This window comes from Thunnus maccoyii, chromosome 9, assembly GCF_910596095.1.
Source record: "Thunnus maccoyii chromosome 9, fThuMac1.1, whole genome shotgun sequence".
In the NCBI taxonomy this organism is placed as follows: Eukaryota; Metazoa; Chordata; class Actinopteri; order Scombriformes; family Scombridae; genus Thunnus; species Thunnus maccoyii.
Window position 1 is genome coordinate 32211165 of NC_056541.1, and position 24419 is coordinate 32235583.

The 24419-nt window shown below is 40.4% G+C and overlaps 1 protein-coding gene across 12 annotated transcripts in view; it reads right to left on the reverse strand.

Annotated features, from left to right (window-relative positions):
* Positions 1-889: 889 nt before the first annotated feature.
* Positions 890-24419, reverse strand: part of cacna1ba (calcium channel, voltage-dependent, N type, alpha 1B subunit, a) — a 97626-nt gene continuing 74096 nt past the window's right edge. For 5 of the 12 annotated variants that reach the window (XM_042421761.1, XM_042421763.1, XM_042421760.1 and 2 more), the window contains 11 exons: positions 23848-23953; positions 21340-21447; positions 20289-20404; positions 19505-19686; positions 17736-17871; positions 17270-17344; positions 17045-17164; positions 13353-13391; positions 11493-11739; positions 8812-9029; positions 890-6853 (listed from right to left, as the gene is read on the reverse strand). In XM_042421761.1, the coding sequence (XP_042277695.1) occupies positions 6299-6853; positions 8812-9029; positions 11493-11739; positions 13353-13391; positions 17045-17164; positions 17270-17344; positions 17736-17871; positions 19505-19686; positions 20289-20404; positions 21340-21447; positions 23848-23953 (1902 nt within the window). In that variant the 3' untranslated portion in view covers positions 890-6298. Of the gene's footprint in view, positions 6854-8811; positions 9030-11492; positions 11740-13352; positions 14840-17044; positions 17165-17269; positions 17345-17735; positions 17872-19504; positions 19687-20288; positions 20405-21339; positions 21448-23847; positions 23954-24419 lie in introns of those variants that run through there. The other 7 variants (XR_006098177.1, XM_042421765.1, XM_042421764.1 and 4 more) reach the window with 7 other exon arrangements.

Genomic DNA, 24419 nt, shown 5'->3' on the forward strand with positions numbered 1-24419 from the left:
AAGTCCACCTATTTCTTCCAGATTAGAGGTGAGATTTTTATTTATTTTAAAGAAGAGTGTTGAATGTCTTAATAATATTATTATAATTCTATTCAAATAAACATAAATATTTGTATGTTTTTTTTTTAAATAAGAATATATCAGGTCTCCACAGTTGCAGATGTTTTCATGATGTTAGAAACTGATTTTTTCTTTACAATATTGCAACTTTGCTTCTTCCTTTTGTTTCCTAAGAAGGAGCAAAAAAAAAAGAAAAAAAAAAACATGAATGGTGGCTAAATTCCATTAGAGGACAGGTTCACAAGTTTTCCTAAACCAGGTGCCCAAACGAACAGCGGAAGAGGTTTTCCTTGTTGTTTCCTCCTGTTCATACTGGCTATTAAAAGATCCCCTTCAATGTGCTCTCAATGTAAGTGATGGGGGACAAAATGTTGTGCAAAAATGTATCTGAAGAAAAAATTGAAAGAGGCTATAATCATATTAAGACTGTACACACAGTGGCTTTAAAATCCCAATAAGCCAGCACTGAATGCATGACAGCAGAGCCCTTTAACTGGAACTTTAACTCTTAATGTTATCAGTTGCACTTATTAGTGTTTGACAGGTCGAATGAGAAGGGTGTATTGATTTAGAGCATTACTGAACTCATCAGACTTTAATTAGTGCAGTAATGTATGTCATCTGTCACTTAAAGCTGCACTGATCAATATTTTTATTTTAACAATGGATCAAATGACAACGTGTGAAAGGTCGCACTAGTTAAAATAATCTCTGAAGCTTTCACACATCTTTGACTCATTCAGTTATCAAGCAGATTAAATACAGACAGTGTAAACAGCTGCATGTAAACACTAAAATCATTCAGATATAATCACACATGTAGACACAGTTTCATTTCATTCTTTTTTATTTCAAGGAACTTTGCTTCATACAAAATGTTAAATGTAGAAACAACTGCAGAATTCAAAGTCTGGCCAAGAAACAGAAATCAGGCAAACAAACATTTCACTGAATCCCAAGACCCAAATAAAGGAATGTTCCAGCTCTGCTGCACGGGGTGGAACTATCAACAATGTTCAATACTGTTTTTAATATAAATTTGTCTTGTCAACAAACCCCACAGTTTATATCAAATATTAAAAATCAACAACAAAATAACACATGGTATCTAAAAGTACTAAGTTTTCTACATGCACATACATCTTTAGAACATGCAAACATTTTTATTTTCTCAAGAATAAGCCACATCTACACTGCCAATGGTACGCAGAAATAAAGAGGTTGGCTTGCCTCTAATGTTTGGTGGCCAGTTGGTCCAGACTTGGAAACGAGTACCTTTCATTCAGAGGCCGCATAGTTAAAGAAGGTACAGCTATTTCAAATCATTTTTTGCCATGGTATGACAAAACCTTCAACATAACGAATGCATCTGCAGAAGAATGTGTTCCTGTCTTTGACAAAAGGAAATGAGTCGGACACAGTTCAAGTTATGATTTATGAAAACCCTTCTATTGTGACCTCACAGGACACAAGTAGAAAACACCTCCTGCCATTGAGTGCCATGGGATTTCCATTTGACATTGTCACAGTGGGTAAATGTTGTGCATGCAAATATATGTATAAAGTTGCTGTAATCCTAAATATTCTATCTGTTTCTTGTTTACACTTTGTGCCTTTATGCATTTGAAGTCTTTTTTGTTTGCATTTTTCTTTTCATAGCATTTTCTAGAAAACATTTGGTCACAATCATGCTGAAGCCTGAATCTGAAGAAAAAGAAAAAAGCATGTAAAGCTACAGAACGGATGGAGAGATGGGTTTGTCTTGTTGCATAGCCCTACTCTCATCTTGTCTCTTGCCTTGTGTCTGGCTCCTGTAGTGTGTGTCGCTGTGGTTAAACAAGGCCCCTGTCTGTCCCCTGCTACAAGCTGAGGGGTCAGACTCTCACAACAAATCCTCCAGAAAGACAATCTCACCTTCTGTTAAAGGTTCAAACCTTTTCCCACGTGTTGTAGTTTACTGTGATAGAAAAACACAGCAAGAGATCGACATTTCACAAAAAGACAATCTGATGTTGATGCCAGTCATTTGTATCAAGCAAGTTGCATATAACAAGTATTGATTGAGTGTAAATCAGCCTACATACTGTGTCCAGTGCTGTCCGGTTCAGAGCGGAGTACAGTTTAGCATCAGGCATTGACAGATAGTCCTCCAGAGCTCTGATAGAAGATGTTGTGAAGATGTGTTTCTAGAAACGTGACAGCTGGAGAATTCCCTCCTTCAGATTGGAAGCAGAGATGAGTGAGGCAGCCGGGCAGGTGTTGTCGGCCAGTAGGGCCACTTAAAGGAAAAAATCCACCTTCCAGTGCTGTCAAATCCACTTCTGACCATTGTTAGATATCAACCTGTGATATTCTGTGCATACGGGAGTAGTTTGAGTGATGAAGAGGTGTCATTTTTATTTGGAGTGTAAGCACATTCTCTCATGCCTCACACAGCCAGATGTTGTTTTGCCACCTTGGGACAGACTTTCAAAATTGCAGTCTCATTATATAACTCTGTAACTCTGTTTACAGCAGGACTGCATTCCCTCCATCTGCCTCGTCAGCTACTTCTACTTCACCTCTTTCCTGCTTTCCCCCACGAAGAAGCATTTACTTCATGCTTTCAATCAAGTAGGTATGTGGACGTATTACAGTTGCTGTGTCCCAATTCCTTCCTACATGCTGAAAGTCTACAGCGTGTACTAGAACTAGACAAATACATCAGTGTCTGCGTTACATAGTTTGTCAACCAGAGAGCACTGTTAAATGTCCCACTCACTATATATCTTCATCACTATTTTCATGTTGATGAAAAGAAAATGAGCTGACATATAATTTAATCCTTAAATATTTATATTGGTGTTGTCTTCAAACAATCCAGCATTGCCTGGGCTAGAGAGAGAGAGAGAGAGAGAGAGAGAGAGAGAGAGAGAGAGAGAGAGAGAGAGATCTGTTTCTTCATGCCTCCCCCTGATGATTTTGACAAAGAATTGTAAATTCAAAAAAATATTTAGCTCTCCGCTAGTGCTTGGTTCTTATTGATAAATGTATTCTTTGATTTTGAAACAGAAGCCTTATGCTGATGTTATTTAGCCACACTACATACTCTAAACCCTGCTGAGAATGAGTGTGTAGTCAGAACTGGGACACAGCTAGTAATACTATCACACTGCAGTCTGTTTTCTGCTAGTGGAGAAGTGAGCCAGTTATAATCATTTTCCTCCCTGTGTGAACACCACAGTGTAATATGGCAGCTCAGTAAACCTTCCTCACTCTAACACCAGAGCCTGATGTTTAATATGCATGAGTTAGATTGCTGAAACATTTCCTGCTGTCAATCTCCAGTGTACAGTAGCTGCTGGAAATATCTTGGCGTGACATTACAACATCAATTTTTTGCCAGTTATCCATGAGTATGAAAAAAAAACAATAAACTGGACCCAGAAATGCAAAATACATCCACAACAGCTGATGCTTACCAGTGTTAGTTTTACTCTACACACACACACACACACACACACACACACACACACACACACACAGGGCCTGACTTGACTCAAATACCCATAAAGAGTCTATCTGGATCTATCTTTGCTACTCTGGGCCCTAAATCAGAAAGTGCACACTGTTAATCCCCCCCACCCATCAGACTCCAGCTGACCAACACACACTCACAGTCCTAACAATGAAATCGAAGGCAATACAGGAGCTCACGAGGCTCACGCTGACATCCTTACCAAAAATACAAAAAAAAGAAAGTCAACCAGGTCATCATAGCACGTAGCCGACCAGGTATATCATCTAAACATGCACAATGTGTTACTGGCATTAATGTACTGTACTGATATATTTATGCAGTTTTCATAGTTGTTAAATGCTCGCATAGCCTCTGCTCCCCCATCCTTACATGATTTTATGGTTTATCAAAAACAAAAAGACTTTCATAAGGCCGTTTTTTCCATTCCTGTCTTTTAAGCGTACTGTAGGTATTGTTTCTCTGCTTGCAGATAAGGCTTTCTGTACAACATATTTTCCTGCAGAGCTACATACAGAATGAACCAAACATCTACTCAAGTGTGGATGCATTAGAAAACAGTTGACATTGCATCTTTTTCTACAGTATATCTAAAAGGATAGGCACTTTGTCTTAAAACATCGCAAAGAAGTCTGTAAGAAACATTAGACCTGAAACGATGGCAAACCGTAAGCAGTTCACGTAAAACACACTTTTTTTATGTCATACAAAAAAATGCACACAATGAAAAGAGAACATCTACAAGGATATCTTTTAAGAAAACAAATCAGTCAGTCTGGTACGTTTCACTACCATGAGCTGCTTCTCTAGTTAAATTTGCAAGAAACGGTTAACAGACGAAACCACGATCGCTGTCTGTGTGACAGCGCTTCATCTAATCGACTGACACAAAGGGAATGTCATAAAGGATTAGGCATCATCATGGAATGATAGAGTCCTAAACTAAAGAACAACACAGCTGTTTGTACAGTGTCATATTTTTTTTTGAGGTTTTCCAACATTTATAACGTCAACAAACTAGCGTTTCACTGGACGACTGACCTGCTTTTTGTCGTGTTTCCATGACTTGCAGTGTTGAAACTGCCATACTGACTCCCAAACGCTTCAAACCTTCAACTAATTTCAATAACTAACTTTACTTACAGCTTGGAAATGAAATTGCCTGTCATGTGCTGTTGGCTGTAGTAAGTATGTGGAAGGTGATGAAGAATGCACGACTCATCTGGAGTTTGGTGCTGTCTGAAGCCATGTCGACGTGTTTGCGTGCACTTCCTCCATTACTGCAGATGTAGTGCTGCTGGGCTAAATATCAGCCTTCAGATTCAGATACCAGCTTTGTTACAGAAAAACAGTTTGAGCTGTGGTGAGCTAACTAGTGTTAGCAACATACTCAATGTAGCCTGGAGGTCTTCACAAAATAATTTCACCTGGTTTGCTAATCAGAGCAGATCATGATATATATTTATACAAATAGAAATAATTAAAGACTAACAGCAAAGCTGCACTAATCATTATTTTTACTTTTTAAAGTGAAAGGGGTTGCTCGTAGTGACGAACCCACACAGAATTATCACCAACTCTGCACTTCAGCTCAGCTCTGTTGTTAGCATCTAACATTTTAGCATCTTTCACAACTTTAATATGTTCTGTGTCATCGCTCTCATCAGCATCAAAGTTTCCAGCAGCAGCAGGAAACTTTTTTTTTTTTTTTAAAGAAATAGCTCTAATAAACTCAGTGTACCTGTAAAGAGACATAGTTTTCTCATGAGTAGGTGGAAACCAAAACAGAGCTAAAAGGAGAGTATGTATTGAACTTCCATTTGTTGAGTGGCTAGAAACAAGACGAATGCTAATCTTGCTCTGCGCCTGCTGGATGTGTAAATAGGCATCTGTTTGCTTGCAGGTTTGCCATAACAACTACAACTACAATGTGATATTATGTCAGTATTGTGTTAACAGTTTGTTGCACTGCCCCCAAGTGGCCAAACATCTATTGATGCAGCTTTAAGTATTAGCTAAATGCTATGAGCCAAAAAGTTAGCTGCACACACCCCGCCACTCTTCGCAAGAACCTTTTGCAGAGCAAAGCAGTATGTGCAGCACAGGACTTTTTTTTTTTTTTTTCTGCTATAATGTGATTACAGTTTTACTGGGTCAGAAACCCTGAAGTGATGTAGCACAAAACACCAGCACTCCTGTTGAATGGTTTCATGGAATATGGACTGGAGGAATGAGACATCGCAGGTTAGGTAGATATCATGAAATTACTCATTTGAGTTTATATCATCCAAAGATTTCTTTGGATCTTCCTTTTTCTTCCATCAACAGGTGGTATTGTCATATTAATGTACAGCCTGTGTTTATAATATACTGGTGTTTGAGGGTCAATATGGTGGTATCAACAAAACACTGAAGTCAAAGCAAATAAAGGATGGCTACTGTAAGACATCTGATATTGGCAAAAAGTCTACTCTCCTGCTTCATAATGCCACGTGCCCTTTGATAAAGATGACACTTTTTTGTTCACGTTCAAATATTATCCACCTCAAGCTTTATCCTTGTTTAGATATTCTCCCTAACCTTAGCTCTCCCAGTTAGGATTAAAATACAGCATTATACAGTACACACACAGTGACAATGTAAACTGAAGCCTTCAAAGAAGATGATAAAACTCATCACAATTCCTCAAAAATGCATTAAAAAGGTCGATTTAAAGCCATGCTAGCACCATTCGTCCTCCTCTGCCTCCTGGTAATACCTGGGTGCCCTGACGCCAGAGCCTGGGCTGGTGCTGCCCCCGAAGCTGAAGTGGTACCCGTTGGGCACCCCAAGGTTCTGCTGTGGAGCGGGAAGCAGGGCTCCCATCATGCGAGGCAGTGCGGTCCGAGATGAGCGTCCGGTACGGGGGCTGGGCGACAGTGACGCAGCATCTTGGAAGACGTCCAGCTGGTCCCGGAGGCTGCTATACGGGCTGCCCAGGGCCTCGCCGTGGCCCCGGCCAAGGAAGGGCTCCGAGCTGATACGAGTGACAGGGCAGGGGAAGTGGCGGGAGCCGCTGTGTCGGAGAGCATTGTGCTCCGACAGGCCGCGACTCAGCCGGCCGGGACTCAGAGAGGCCTGGCTGGACACAAAGTGCACGGGGGAGGAATTGGCAGTCTTGTAGGCCACCCCGGGCCGCGGGGTGAGGGGGGTCTGGGGGAGCTGCCGACGTCCACGGCTTGGCGTGCTAGAACTGGAGCTCAGTGCCACTGGGCTGCCTTTAACCCAACCACTGCCCTGGATGAAAATTGGACAAGCAATTTGAAACAATAGAACGATGAGGAAAATGTGTAAGAGAGGAAAGGAAAAGGAAAGGATACAGGGACAGGGCCGCCGGAGGAGAGGAAAGGAAACACGGCAAAATGTGATATGTGATGACACGAAAGATGACAGAGCACAAATGAGGGACAGAGACACAGACAGGAAAGACAGAATGAAAGAACAAGCGCTAATGGAAAGGTAACGACAGACAGACAAAATGGATGGGAAATATTGAAGAGAGAAAGTGGGAAAAGAAGTGAAAGGCCATGAGTGGCTGCACTAAAGGCAGACAGGAGAGAAAGTAGTAGTAAGAGCATGCAAAGAGAGTCTGCATTTCATTCCTCCTTCTTAAACTGCTTCTCCTACATTCAGCACACGTATCTATACCATGCCATACATACAGCAAACTGAGCTCATATTAAAAACACATCTTGTCCAGTCAATGTGGTTCACCTTTGATATAATGTAGTTTCATTTAGAACATATCTATTGTGGCTATTGATCCATTTGTACACAGGCTATCTATGGAACCCTAAAGCCTCTAGTTTTATGGTAATCAATAAGCTCACTGTTCAGCAGCTACAGCATACTGTGTGTCATTGTGTGATATTCTAAAGTCAAACTAAACATGGATAGAGAAATAGCAAAACTTTCTGTAAGAATACAATATTTAAACTGGATTAGCGTCTATAGTCATGCTAGCAGCTCTGTGTGACTCTGTACTGCTTTGAGCTAAAGGCTATAAAATGTCAGCTTGCTAACATGCTGCCAGTGACAATACTAACATGATGTTTAGCAGGTCTAATGCATACCATGTTCACCATCCTATTTTAGCATATTAGCATGCTAACATTTGCTAATTAGCACTTTAACAGAAAGTACAGCCGAGGCTGTTGGGAACACCATTGTTTTGCAGGCATTTGGTCGTAAGCCAAAGTATTGCTCAAGTTCATATTTTGACCTGATAGTGGTGCTACATGAAAAGTCACATGATCACCAAAGTTATTACAATTTATACTGAGGGGGGCATGAATGCCTGGACAAAACTAATACTATTAACACTACTACTACTACTACTGATAATAATCTATACAATAGTTGTTGGAGACATTTTAGTCCAAAGTGGTAGACCAACCTACCGACTTTATCGCCCCTAGAGCCACACTGCTAGCATGGCTAAGAACATTGCAGTTAATGTTATAGCAAAAAAGAATATAAAGTATATTAAGTTCACTGTATAGTCACTAAAACCACCAGATATGTCCCTACAGGAATATTATAGGGCTTGTTGAACTGTTTCACTACTTGTTGACAGCATTTCTCATCTGCTTAATGATTGCATTTTATGCAGTCCTGCTGAATGATATAACATATGGATCTCTGAACGCTTCCCTTCATATGCACACAAACTGGAATTGGTTTAATCAGCCACTTAAACAAAATACGTTTTTTGAAGATGACTCAGCAAATGTTTGTCCTCAGATTTGTGTCAGCAGCTGGAGGTAAATATTAGTTTGTCAGGAGTTTGTTAAACTGTGATGAAGTTAATGAGATCAGTAGCTGAGATGGCTGGTAGAGAAACAACACACACAGCCCATTATTTTTAATTAGCTCCACAATTTCTTGTCTTGTCATTGTCTTGTTACTGCCTGCTTTGGACATACTGGTGTTTACCACTGCGAAACTAGATTCCACACAAGTCTACCTGAATGTCTTTGTCATTATTATTAATATCATTATGAGCAGTAACGTTGGAGAGTTTCAGTGTCTACAGTAAACGTGCTTTCCGAGTGTTTCCACCCTGATATGAATGACATTCTGAGGTCAAACAAATCAGTCAAAATCAGCTATTAGGAGATTAAATCCGATCTACATCACCTTCACCTGGTCTAAAGCCTTGTCTGACCCTGCTCTACACGCCTGTGCCCTCCCACCTGCTTGTTGCTGGTTTCCTGCGCCTCGCTGGGGGAGGCGGCACAGCTGGCGGTGGCAGATTTGGTGTGGCAGTGTTCCCGGCTGCAGTAGCGGTCGCAGGAGTAGTAGCGCTGCTTGTCTACTGATGAGTGGTGGTGTTTCCTCTCGTGGGAGCGTCCGCGGTCGTGGGCTCGCTCTCTGGAGGTAACTGGGTCTGGCACTGCCTCTCCTGGTGCACCTGTGATGGAGGAAGATATCACAGGGTGACAGCAGTGACGTTGAGCTGCTCTTAGCTGCAGTTCTGTGAGGAACTGTGGGCTCTATGTCAATATCTGACAGTAAGGCATCTGCTTTAAAGGACAAACCCACCTCAAAACACTGCAGCACTGTCAGAAGAGAGCTACTACTGTTGTGCTTTTCTGGGACAATAGTGTTGTTAAGTGGTATAAAAAACAAGCGTCATACTAAGATCATTTTAGTGTCTTGACTTGTATCTTTTGGTATCTTGACTTGACAAGCCTGACTGCCAGTCCTCATGTCAAGGCATTTCTTTTTGTTGGTAAGAAATGGGAAACTTTTGGTGAGATACACAGGAAACATCTACCAGATTCTTACAGGTCTTGGAAGGGTATACCTAAAGTCTTTCAGAGTGAGATGATTTGATAACATGTACCAGCTGATTCTTGCTGAGGATTATATATGATATGATGTAATTGAAGAACAATTGGCCATGAGTGTAGAAAGCACAGTGGGAGACAACAGAGAGCTGGAGAAGAGGCTGAGGGTGATCCTGTCACTGCTAAACGTGTTCAGCTCATTTCAAGTCCTCTACAAACACTCCTGGTTATTGATGGGAAGGTTCTTACATCTGGCCTGCAGGCCCTCTACTGCTGTTGGAAATGTCCAGGCCTCTGATGGTGTATCGTCTAATATATACTGTATCTTTCACTGTGGAATATTGTGGTGTTGTGAACACTGCAGCAAGGAGTTACATATTGTCTCTAATGACAACCACTTGAAGGTGAGTTTAAGTGTATTATCATGACATTATATCTGACTCAGATCAGCAGTAAATAAGCTGTAAATAAGTAATGTAACAATAGGAAATGTTATTAATGAAGACACCTTTTATAAAGAGTCTATAAGTTGTAATTAATGGCTTTATTAATGTTAGTAAGTCATCTATAAGAGACTAAAATCCATTTATTAACTTATTTACTGTACAACTGCAGACTTGATGGATTACTGTAAGAAGCATTTAATCATCTCTTCAAATTAGATGATTTACTACATTTTGCTTTGTTTATTTGTTTTTTACCTTTTATAAGTGACATGTTACCCTTTATTAATGACTCACTACCATTAACAGTAGAACTGAAGACATTATGACTTATTACAATGTGACAAACTCAACCCTTTATTGGCTTTTTTGAATGACAGATTACTTATAACCTGGCAACCCAAAACTTGTTCTTATGAATGACTTATAACTGATCTATAAAGCATTAGTAAGGAATTTACTAACCATTCATAAAGCCATTAATTGCAAATTCAAAATCCTTTATAAAGGACGGCCCATTAGAAATGTCTCCAGACATGTTTAAATGCAACTGTGTGCTCTCACAGAGGCCTGACTATGCATTTATTAACACTCATGTTAATGTATCAGTGTTTAAATATTAAACACTTTCTATCAGGATCTTCAGCTGAAAAATACTGCTCTTATTATTAACATATAAAAATCATACTGTTAGACTTTCTTCATGCTGTCAGCTCCACCAGCAGCTGAAATACAGAGCTGTGCAGCAGCATTCAGACACCAAAGAGGATTTTTATCATCTCTGCTGACATTTTTCTCTCTCCACCGTCTCGCCCTGCAGAGAGGCGGATCATAAATTAGTGGGTCGTTGGCTGTTCATGTCTGTCAGTCTCTTTTATCTGAGTAATAAAGAGCACGTGTGTGAACTGTACAGAGCTGATCTCTATCACAGCTGAGACCCTGCAGGGTGGCCTCTTACATAAGGTGCTGTCCAGCTTCCACACATGAGGAGGTGAGGATGAACGCGAAGTTGTATTGTTCCATGGTGCGGATAAAGGTGTTTACACTTGTTATAGACTTGACATTAAAATCAAGAAATATTTGTATGACCTTCATGCAGAGGTCAGACTGGATAAATCATCACAGTTGTTTTGTTTAGAGTTTCTTTTTTCTATCTCCAGCCTTGGTATATCGTACCTTTCTTTCATAACTTATGCTGTAATTTAGTAAGTAACCAGTAATTATTATTTATGTCATTTCCAAAGTTCACTATAAATTCATTTTGGTTGGGAAAAAAACAAGCTTTCAGAAGTCAGGAGCCTATGCAAAAATTAAATGACAATGATTTTTTGGGATTTGTTTCACAGATATTATGATCATCTACTGTATTTCAATCACCCAGAATGTTCTACTGATGGTGAAAACAGCAGTAAATTCATCTTTGAATTATATAAAAAAATATATATTTTTGGAATTTGGGTAGGTTATCCATCGGTTTTTAACCCATAAAAACCTCTGCCTGGACTTCTAGAGCCCCGAGGCAGCTGCCCACATCGTCCTGTTGGTAGTAAAGCCTTGGTGGTCTCTACACTGTGTGTGTGTGTGTGTGTGTGTGTGTGTGTGTGTGTGTGTGTATGTGTGTGTGTGTACATGCTGACTAACCAGCAGAGCTGGGAGGTTGTCCACCCAGAGGTGTATCCAGAGACCTCTGCCTCTTCTCTCTGTCTCTGTCTTTATCTCTGTCTCTGTCTTTGTCTCTGCGGTGGTGGCAGCGGTGGTGGTGGTGGTGGTGATGGGGTCTGTCCTGGCTGGGTTTCTCCAGGGTGTAGTCCCTCAGGTTGACCTCCTGGGGGCGCTGTGGGGCCACAGTGGAGGCAGAGCGCTTCATGGGGCTGGCATCAGGGACAGACTGAGAGAGGAGGGAGTTAGGCACAGAAGCTCTGAGAATCATGTCTGACTCAAGTCTCTCATCCAGGAAGGAGGTTTTCATATGACTCCTACAGCTGACTCTTACAACGGTACATACAGTACACCTCCTTGTTGAACTGAGGCACTGTGATGTTTTCAGTCATGCAGATGCTGATGATAAAAGTAGAGTTTTATTTAGTCTACTGTACGATTAAAGGCACTGACAAAAGGAAAGGCATTAGAGCAGAGGTGAAATTATTAGATTACCTTGCATCACCTAACTGAACAATTTGTTTCTATTGACTATTGTGCCACATGAAACAAAGGGAATGAGAAAGCTTTTGTCAGCTTTACACTGGAACTAGAACAGTGGGAACACCTGGCTGGCCTGCACCTACAATGCAGCTGTTACTTAATAACAACAGTTTTATTGTCTGTTGAAGGATAAAGGACCAGATGTACCATCCAAAACAACGGGAGATAATTCATTCAAAATGAGCTACAGAAGAGTTCCTGCATTTACAAACATCTGGACTCATTGATGTTTATCCTACTTCTGGAAATTAAGTGGAGAAATTGTCACTAACCTGACAAGGTACAGATTTTGGTAAATGTAATTCATAATTTAAGAGTATTATTTTTAATGTAATTGTATAGAAGTAGACAATGAGATGCTGGTGGCATGGCACCAGGGATGGGAATGTCAATCCATCCAACACTTTGGTGGAGACTGAAACATCTCAGCAGCTATTGGATGGTTGCCATGACATTTACATGTACAGATATTCATGGTCCCCAGAGGATGGATCCTGCTGACTTTGGAGAATCCCTGATTTCTCTAGCACCACCATGAGGCTGACATTTTTGGATCACATTAAAGTTCTCTATCTTGACCCACTATTGGATGGATTGCTATGATATTTATCACAGATGTTCCTCAGAGGAAACACTCTAATGACTTTGGTGATCCTCTGACTTTTCCTCTAGTGGCACCATGAGATTGACACTTCTTTTTTTTAATTGAAATATGTTGACAACTATCAGTTTGACATTTCTAGAACATATATAGGAGACATATCACATATGTTGATAGTGATATTTTTTAGATAAAATATTTCAAATTTTGACCTTTTTTAGGCAAAAAAAAACTAAATGATTTAAAGAGAGTTAGAGTAATCTCTACTAGAACTACATAAATGGCAGTGTACTCAATACAACATTCAGACCGTCATTAAGGGAGAGACGAATAATTGAACAATAATAAAATATGACATTTTCTGCATTTTTTAAACACACAGAAGAATTTGGACTTGTGACCTCAGTATTTCTAACATCATGGCTACAGCCCTGCCGAGACACTAATATTCTGTCTTTATACATGAAGAATCAACTACGGTACATGTATAATGACAGAAGATAAAAAAACAGTACCAACTGCAGTTAAGAAGCACAATCATGAATAACACTGAACCTAATTGTATGGTGATACTGACCCATGTGAGTCCACTGTGACATTCTCCCATCACACATCCTACAGTACTGGGACTGTAGGTTGATAACCATCACAATGTCAAACACAAACAAGTATGATGTAGAGTGACAGCGGGTACATACAGCTAGATGAATCCCTGGAGAGTGGCGTGAGTGGCTCCGCTGTCATGCAGAAGGATAAGGACCAGATAAACAGAAAGAAAACAGCAGAGAAAAAGACGAAGAATATTAAGCAAGATCAACAATAGCTGCAGGTTGTAGAGATAGAGGTGTTCAAATCTTTCACTTAAAGCCACTTTGTGTAGAACTTTTCAGTGATGATAGCATGTTTCTAATTATTCTGATGCTGTTTTTGCTTGTAGAAAAAGGAGTGAAAACTGGTGCAGTGTGTGTTTTGCTTTCAGTACAGAGAGGGTAGTGGTCAGTATTTCTGTCTGCCACAGTGCCAAAGGCAGAAATGTTCATTCCCTACACATAGTGGCTTTAAATACAACTAATACTTTTATTATTTAAAAACACTCTTTCCAGTTAATGTCTTACATCTAAAAGTACACAAATCCCAGTGAGTGTGTACTAAAAGTACACAAGTATTAGCAGCAAAATGTACATGAGCATCAAAAGTAAATGCACTCGTTGTAAATAATGGTCCAATTCAGAATGTTATATTATCAATAAGTAACATTATTTACTTATTGATAAGTAAACATGTAAGAAGCATTTTCTGACACTAGGTTTCTATCTGAGTGTGGTGCAAATTTTAACCGAATTTCCACAAAATCATCTAAAGAAAATTCTAATGAATAGACGTTTCCATCCACTGCCATTTTGTGAATATTACGGGATGGTTGTCGAGATGAACGGCTGGTGACATTAATTTTCCAGTCGGGCGCCAAAGACCAGAAGAACAGTGCAAACAAGATGGTGTAATTAGAAGAATGCCAGTCAAACTTCAAACATGAAAAACTATGTAGAAAACATAATGGAAATATGACATTTAGTCACATAATATATTTCTTGATGTTAAGTGCATGAAGTCTGTTTCCACTGGCTTTTACTGATACACCAACCTTCCCTCCTCAGCTGAGTGTAAATTTGCAGGCTTTGCCATTCAAGTTTTTTTATGTGTAAATTGAAGATAAGAATACAGACAGGTGGATGGAAACACACTTTCAGTTTCTCTTACATATGAAAGAGGTAACTGCAGGTGTCAGCTAAATGTAATGGTAAAAAAAAATAAGTTACCCTCTGACAAGTAGTGTAAAGTATAAGTAAAGGTGTAGACCCTTAAACACACCACTCAAGTACCTCAAAATCCAGACCAGAAAAGAAATTGAATGTGTTACTTCTGCGTATCATATTACCAGGTGATAATCTTCAGGTGAATCCTGTACTGTGATCTTACTTACACATTTCATCAGCTGGCAATAAGACAAAATGATGCACAGCAAGATGCTGTTTCTGTGTGTGCGCCCAGCACTCACTCCCTCTGCTTCTTTCAGCACATCCTGGACTCTTACAAGCATCTCTGACAACATATCAGCCTTGATTCCTTCTGTTCTTGCCTGCCAGTCTTGTTTTCAGGAGCAAATTAAAACGGGGTCCTGCACATACTGTATTAAAAGGTGATGAAACCACAAAATCAGTACTGAATGTCCCATATCAGCTGGGTTAAAGAAACTGAGTGTGGGCTGTGCTTTCTTTGGAACTTCACTGTGAGTAGAATTGACTTGGATTTCCCATGTCACCACAGCCCCAAGAAGGATCTTGAGGAGAGCTGGTATTAACAGATGTCAGCTCCTGATCCGAGCTCAAATTAAGCAAAAGAAAAGCAATCTACCAAGAGTGAGAGATGGACTGCTGGCACTCAGGCTGGAGCCCCAAGTTCAGACTGCATGGTACAGTTCCCATCATACTCCAGCAAGAGCAGGCAATTTCCAAAAGGCCAGCATTAATTGAATTGGCTAAAGGATTTCCTGCTCTCTGTTCCAAAAGGTGAGAAAAATAAGACAGCAAGTCAACAAGGCAACATCCCGCCCCCGTTCCTTACATCCTCTCATTAATCCCCCACTCCAAATTCTCTCTCTTCTACAGTAACCCAATTACTGTCTTCCTCTCCCAGTGAATCTTGGGCCCAAAGCCATTTGGAGCCACTATCATCTTTTCGGTTGGCAGCAGGAGAAAAACGATACCGGACAAATAGCTGGCGGCCCGCCAGGATCTAATCAGATTACTGTAGACTTCTCCTCTGCAGTGAGCGTAGGATCAACAACAGCTCTTCCAATTGGGCTGTGAAAGGAATGCACTTTAAATGCATGAATCGATCAACATCAACATCACTCAGGAAATGAGGAGCTTATTATATTTCTTGGGATCTAGTGAAGGATTCATTGGAGTTTTTCAGCCTTAACTGGATGAATAGTGAGTCCCAGCTCCTCCCTGCTTTCTCAATATAAATGTTCTATGTGACAGTTCACTGCGCTGTTATGAAGAGCCACTGACTCTTAGTAATGTAGGCACAGCAAACTCAATCTTTTTCCCTCACTCATCAAAAATATTGAGCTATAGCTCACGTTAAAGAGAATGACTTCCAATCACGTTGGTGTGTTTGTGCTTGCAAGTTGAAATCAGAGGGCGGTATTCACTGTGTAACCAAAACTATGATGACAAACATTCATTGATGGCCATCCACAATAAAAACCAGACACAAAACTGAAAAAGTCATCTTAAAAACCAAAAAATTGACAAAAGTTTTACAATCAATAATATGCATACTAGCAAAAGGACAAATAAGCAATTTACTGCTTTAATGCAAAGTCTTATTCAGCGACCTGCATACATCTGTGGATCATATGTGCTCCTAATTAGCAAAACAGCATCTTCTGCTGCTACAAAAGTTGCACTATTAAAAGACCATTGGGAGTTTCAGACCTCTAGTAGCACTATGATGCAGGTTTTTTATGAGTGTGTCCTCCCTTCGTTATGTGCACACGTACGGGGATGCACATGCATACATGCATGCATGCAGGTGACCCGATACACAGTTCTGCCGATGGTTTCACACTATTCCGCTCATCAGTGCACCAATAAAGGCAGTGAAGAAGAAGACTGAAAGCTATTAAACATGACTGTAAACAATGCAAGATATAAAATAAAATTGGATTTGCAAATGTTTTATGAGGAAATGCATTCGACACTCTTTTAGACCTCAAGGATATTCACTGAAATGCATCGTGTGTAACACTGAATGTTTGTCTACAAGAGAACTCCACAGGACACTTTTAAGCAGCATCTCTGCTAGTGATGTTGACAACATTACTGGTTACATTACAGATGTATAGACTAAATTCATCTACAATCCCACTGAAAATTATACAAAATAGCTGTTAATATGTAGAAAAGCATGCAGGCCAGCACACCTACATTTCTGAAAAGGTTAGCAAATGTAACATTATTACATGAACATTAGCTTCAGCTGGCTATATTTAGTGTTTCTTGACCGTCAGGAGGAATGAGTGCAGGATTAATGTAGGCAGTTAAATCTTACTGTAGGTATTTGCAATAGGAATATTACTGTGTTAATGTTATTAGGTGCTTGTCTCAAGCTAAACCCAGACAGTTCTGCTCTGCAGTGGAGAGAACAAGTATCTGTAATACAGCTAAACAGATGGAGACAACTGTAGCCTCTGAACGATTAGAAAATATAAATGACAAAAATTAGACCAACACAACCTAGACTAAAATGACTAAAATGTGACCACTAATAGAACTACATCAAAATCAGGCTCCAAATGTGTTGAGGAATAGAAGAGGGCTACCTGCAGCTCAGCATTGAGTCGAGGCATAGAGGCAGCCCTGCCCTGGTTCTCCAGACCTGAGCCAGGAACTGCAATTGTACTGCTGGCACTGGTCTCCATCTTCTTCATCTCTACCGACTCCTGGACGCACACACAAGCCCATTAGCATCATTATAGGAATATACTTTGGCACACGGGTGTATGGTAGTGTGGAGAAGGGAAAAGGAAGTAACAGCTAAATCTTACTTTTCTTCTGTACTTCTTCCTCAGCAACATTATTCTTCTGCAGATGTTCGACAACTTAAACCTCAAACTTAAAAGCTGCATTAAGCAAGTTTTGACCACTGGAGCCAAAACAAACTTCCAGAAAAACTGGTCAATGATAGTTAATGTTCAGTCCCTGCACCTGTACAGTAGATGCCATCAATTCACAAATAAAAAATGGCATTCAAATAAGAGCCAGCACAAACAAATAAAGGCCAAGCGAAAAATATTGAGGAAAGATGGAATTACGCTACATGTGTGCATGTATTCAGCTGTTTATTCATCATTAGCCATCATTCCCTGAACTATTCAGCTGGCTGACACATGAGCAAAGTGTTTATTCTTGCTTTAAACTCTTCTTTTACTTGGTAGATGTTAATAACATGCTCTATTCAATGACCTTTTATTCTTACACAGTACATGTTGGGCATGTGTTTATCTACAGTACCTGAATGACGGCAGTGTCCGGTGTGTCCTCTGATGGGCCCCTGGACAGGTTTTGCATCGCCTTAGCTCGGGACCCTTCTATGGGTTTCTCCATCACCCAGGAAGATGATCCCTTAATGTTGTGCTCATGACCTGGCCTGTGTGTTATTGCAGCCACCACACAGCATAACAATACAATGTAAATCTTATAGATCAGAAGTTACCATTTTCACTCTGAAGACACCCAGCAGGACCCTCATTTGATAACTTGATAACATCTAATCATTTTCATTCCTGATCATTTAGTGAACTCTCTGTGAGTACAGTTGAGTGGTTTGGATGAAACTTGATTTACTGACATACACATTCTTTCATGAAGTAGTAAATTAACAGTGAAAAAAACATTTTAACTTGTCTTTTGACACCATTGTGTTATATTGTTACACTATCCAACAGCTAACATGACTATCTTTGTAGTTGATGATAATTTTTTATTTGGGGGGGGGGTCTGAATAATTAACGAGAACAATTCAGTCATCCAGGTCACAGATTACTGTGTCTAGAAGTGCTAAACCAAAGGTGGCTACGCCTGCCATCTGAAAAGTTTCTTCAGTTCTGACTGTGGAAGAGTTGCAGGTATTTACTGGAATAAGGTCGCTTAACGTACAACCAAAAACAAGTTGGGTCAGGATGTGCCATTCACTGTTCCATATATAACAGACACACATTCACACACATATACACATACACATGGAGGATTGCATTGGTGGATTTTTAACAGAGAGCAGTGTACGGTGTGGTGTGCTTGGAATTCAGACAGTACAGTGCATTATCTAGTAGATTCACCGTGTCAGAAATCCCTCCATATACTGTATGTGAACGTCATCCTCAAAGAGGTGAATATCTGGGACGCCACGCCAGTCAGTCACAACTGAAGGAGCTTTCTGGATGAGAGGCGAGATTCCTTCAAGAGTCGACAGCAAGTCCGGAAACCTCAGACTTAACCTTTTACAATACGCTGTTTTCATCTGAACAAGAAATACTAACTGTATCGCTAGTGAGCAAAATAAATATAGAAAACAAACAATCATCAACTGCCATGTAGTGAACCTGTTAGTATATAAAATGTGCTGTGCACCATTTAAGAGAGTTTTTCTATGAGTCTAATGTTGATTAACACAGGCTAGGTCTACTTTGATACTGTCAAGGCAGACTTCTTCTCTTACGAGGTGTTCTGGTGGTCCCACTGTAGATGCCTCTGACATTTATAGTGAATTTATAGTTTAACTTCTTGACTGTTGTTGCTCATCTGCAACACTGCATGGATGAGTCATGAATTATCAGACTCCTACAGAAATCACAAGTCATTGGGTTAGTGCTAAAGAATGACAATCACATATTTGGTCTTGATGTAGTAAATGTAATATTCATTTTCTTTCTGCTCTCAGTAAACCTGACCTGCATCCTTGATGTTGTAAACCTGAACTGCATCCTTGGTAAACCTGGTGATAACAGATGCAGTGAACCTTGTCTTTATGTTCAGTCTTAATGCAGTGAAAGTGATTTTATGTTTTGGTACGTTTGTAGTATTCATTCAGTTTTTGATGTGATAAACCTCATCTTAGCTTTTTGTCTTTGAGTAGTAAACCCAGTCTTTTTAACCTTGATGCATTAAACCTAGCCTTGGTTTAAATTGTTGATGTTATAAATCCACACTTGGTTTATTTAGACCCAACTGTAGTTTTTAGTCTTGATGTTTTGAAGTTTTAGTTCCTGGAGCGTTGAACTTACAGAGTGCCTCCATTGTTGAGGGAGTTGGAGCTAGGTCTGGTCTGTGGCTGGGGCTTGGCCTGGGATTCGGGCTGGGGCTGAAGCACGCTGAGAGGCTCCACACTGTTTGACATCATAGGCGGGTCATTCTCCTGCATGTGAGTCAGAGGCAGCAATGGCTTAAACAGAGCCCGAACCTTGCACTGTGGAGGAGAGACGGATGGCATCATGCTGAAGACATTCATAGGCAGCAGGCAGAATATTGTTGGACCTGGGTCTGACAGCAGTGGCTCAGTGCCACCCAGATGTGGAGACTTGGGCCAGAATATTCTTTTTCTTGCGGTCATGCTTGTATGCAGTTCATCGGTGTGTATGTGTGAGTGTTTTTTGAAACAAACATGCGTCTGTAGATGTGCAAGCTTGCAAATGACCACCAGCCTGCAGCCAAATATATGTTTGGCTGATGCTGGTAAGTCTGCCTACAACACAAGCTACTTTAGCAGGTACCAATCACTGGATGCTTTTAAAAGTTTGAATTGTTCAACTGTGAAAGCAGTTGATAGATTTTGTACTTCACCAGTGAACAGCCAGTGGATACAAAAGCATCTTCTCTACATGTGTGTATGCATGCAGGCATACAGTAAAGTATCTATCAGTGTGTGCAGGCAAAATGTATGTGAGCGCATGCATACAGGTTTGCACTACTGCATCCAATGTGTGTGTACATCAGTGCATGTCTATGATTGAGTGTGTGTGTGTGCAGTGTGTGTGCAGTGTGCAGGCATGTGTGGTGTGGATGTTGTACCTGTGAGCCTGACGCACTCTCTTGCTGCTGCTGCTGCAGCCTCCTGGCTCGGGTCTGCTTGTAGTAATCGAAGATCATCAGGGCCGCATAAACCTTCCCTACTGTCAGTTCATTGGCTGAGGAGATGAGGAGAGAAGACATGATGAGGAGAGGAGGGAAGAGGAGAGAAGAGGAGAGGAGACGGAGGAGTGGAGACAATGAGGACAGGAGAGGATGGGAGGAGAGGAGAGGAGACAGTGGAGAGGAGAGAAGGGAGGGCAGGGGAGTGGAAGAGAGGAGATTCTGCTGACTCATTCCTCCCTCCTGGACTCGTCTCTATTTGCCTATTTGTCTCTCAAATGGTTTAGTTTAGAGAAAAGAAACTTTTACAGTAAATGACTTGATTAATTCACAGTAAGTAATTAAAATAGATTTTTAAGGTAAACAAAACAAGCATCACAACAGATGTCTGGGAATATATTTCATGTAGTGAGACAGTAAAGACCAAAAGGTGGCAGCAAAAGCAAAGCTCACAACTCATCAACCACACAGTAAGTCTTGTCTTTTGCACCCGTGGATGGACACGTGCAACTGGTACTCTCACATTAACACACATGTACTCACCAAGGCCTGTATCAAAACTGCTAAAAGTGACATTTCTGACTTGAGTGGAAGATAGTAAGCGAGTAAAAATCCTTCACTTTTACTCAAACTCACAGACTTGAGTTCAAATCTATTTATCAAATTTCTTCTGACTTAGAAATACTCTGAGATGTTTAAACACACACTGTCTGAGATATATTTTGGGGTGACTGTACAAAATATCACTGGCCATGTTAATTACTAGTAGAGATATTAAGGATGTCACAGAAATGAGAGGAACTGTTGTATATTTGGTGGCAACATTGAATTGCTGTGGCTGTCACAAAGTAAAACAACAGACATTTGATTTGAGTCACTAAAATTCATATGCACAAGTTACTTTTCTGATTGAGGTTATCAGTCAATGTGATGTGGCTAAACTTCCCTTAAGGAGACTGCGTATAGTGATACAGCTTGGTGAAATGCTTACGTTTATGTGGCGTCACTAGCAGGTCCATGGTCTTTTGAGAGAGGTTTGGCCACACTGTGGACAACTCCTTCTTTAACTCAGCGTCAGATAATCGCTGGGCCACCATACCTGTAAATCCAAAGAGACAAAGAGAAAGACTTTAACCCTCCTTTATTGAAACATGTACCAACCGCCCGTCACGGCCCTGTATACCACACTATTTGAAAAAAAAGAAGAAAAAAAGAGACAATCTTCTAATTGGTTAATTTTACATTTACAGCACAGAGCAGGAAAAGCAGGAAATGAATTGATCCTGAGATGAGGCACAAAGAGAAATCCTCATTAGGAGTGCAGAGGCGGTGAAGCCGGGAGAGAGAGTGCAGCAGACACACCCAGCGCAGCACAAAGCCTGCTAATGAGTCCAAATGGGAGACATATTTGCTCATTTCCAGCTCTGAGAGCAAAAACACATCTGTCACTCCGGTGGGGACCAGCTGACTGCTAAAGGTTGCGTTTTGATAATGAGGAGTTGAGTTTTGGAGTTTTATTTGCTTGTTTCGTTTGCTTTTTGTTGTGTTACGCTGCTGTTCCCAACAACCTGTTTAAACCGGACATCTCTGACACATTACCGTTACCTTCATTTTGCTCTTGATGTTTTAAGTTTTATGAGACTTTAATTTAATTATAAACCCATTAAAAACATAGGTTGTTCATGCTAAGTCAACCTCAATTTATATCAGGAAATTACAATGAATATATTATTAGCTACAGTGGTGCCCCACTATATATTCAGCCCGTGCATCATATTTATTTAGTTTATAGTTTAGTTTTATTAGAAGGATGATATTAAACCACATACAAAAATGTCAATGATGACATAACAGAGTACATGACTTCTTTTTGAATGTCTTGTAACCTTCTCCAGCTTAATGAGACTGAGATCTTTATATTTTTCTAGATTTACAACTTGGCTTCATGCCAACCAGTACCAAGCTGTCTGTCAGTCATTTTTGATATAAATCTGAACTTTGATTACCAAGCACAGTCCTGTTTTGAGAAACATCTCAATGATGCAGTCCTTTCTGTCTGCCATTGACCTGAAGGAAGTTACTCATGCCTTCATTTCATCCTCTCTCAATTATTCTAACTGTCTATATTTAGCACACAATAAAAAAGGCAATAAACTGTCTTCCATTGGTGCAAATGCAGCTGCAAGGCTTTTAACTGGAACTATGACAAGAGAACACATTACCCCAATTTCAGCATCTCTTCACTAGCATTGCTTCAAAATTCCATTAATCACTTATAAGGTGTCAAATGGACTGGTTACAAGCTGCATTTCTGACCTACTAAGCCCTTATGTACAAGGGTGCACAGCTTCGGTCAGCAGAAAAAGCTCTTCTCATGGTTCCTACTGTATGTCTACATGTCTGAGGGTAACTGTGGCCCCAAAACTGAAAATGTCAAACTACCATTCACAATTTGGACCAACATCAGCTAAAGACATACCTTTAAACTGTCTTTTAAGAGACTTATATGATTTTATGTCTCCTGGAGATTATTCTGTTTTTTAATTCATTGAATTCATTATTCTATTATTGTCTCTCATCCTCTGTATTTAAGCACTTTGTCACTATGTTAAGTAATAATATCTATCCATCCTTATCCTTTAGAGGGTCGCAGGGGCTGAAGCCAATCCCAGCAGGTACACCCTGAACAGGTCAGCAGTCAATAGAGACGGACAACCATTCACACTCACATTCATGCTGAACTTTGGTTCACACCCAACACAACACTGACTAACTTGTTCAGAAAGATCTATAATTTATCTTTTAGTATTCTTTCTGAAACATTCATCATGAACAAATGAATAGTCAAAATAAGTGACTTGGCACTTGGTAACAGAAAATGATTTTTAAAAATCAATTAAACCAAAAACCTAGTTCAGTGGTTCACTTTCTCAGGGTCTTTAATGCCATCTAAACCCACTAAGCCTTGCATAAACAGCACCTCACCGTTTGCTATCATTTACCTTTTGAAAGCAGTCATCCACAAAGACTCTGAGGACTCTGAGCAGAGGAATGACAGGCAGACTAAAACTTTACAATAAGTTTCTTACTCAAGAAACAGTAAAGTTGTGCGTTGAGAGTCTGAACAATGAAAGTGTAAAGTTGAGAGAATCCCACATCAGCAGCTCGTGAGAAGCTCTCCTCCATTGGGAGCTACCCAGATCCAGAGTTCAGCCTCCTCATTCATCATTCCAAATACAATTCCAACGTCCATATTCTGCAAGAAGCCACCCAGGGAGCAAGCAAGTATTTCTACAAAATCTCCATTAACTTGCTATAAACTGGTGCTTTCATAATTGGTAACTTTAATTCAGAAATCAGACTCACTGCCTCCGAGGTGACAGTGATCTCATCTGTCTATCAGTTCTCATACCAACTATACAGTAGATAACACTGCATCATAGTATATTTTACTGGATTTGATTATGTTCTCATCTGATGTGTGGTGTGTTTCTCTGACCTGAGGCCAGTTTGATCTCCAGGGCGGTGCGAATCAAGGCCATCAGGGTGGAGGTGAAGTGGACGGTGTTGTCATCAGCGATGGGCATGTTCATTTTGACGAGGCGCTGAGGAGAGGAGATGTGGGGTGAAAGTTAGATCACTGAGTGACAGCAAACATCCTGATCAGAACATAGAAGTCCACCCAGAGAAATCAATCTGTGTGCTGCTGTGCATCCAGTACCCTTCATTGATTCATTCTGCTTCAAGTAGCTTACAGGTGCTTTGCTAAATTTGGTTAAACATGTGGGTGTTTGGCCATGTTCATAAATGTTACTGAGACTCAGTTCAACACACAAAAAGCTTTCTTGACAAATACGTACAGAAGAGACAAACTAGACATTCACATTCACTGCTATTGGCTACAGTATGCACTACGCTGCAAGTCAAAGTGCACTGGTGCAAGACTGACATTGACCGAAAAAAAGGTGAGAGAAGGCATGTAAACGCATAACCATGAAGGTGCCTCGACAGTCGCAGGAGCTCGACTCTGTGGTTGCCATCCTAGCAATCATCAACTTGGAGTTGAGAAGG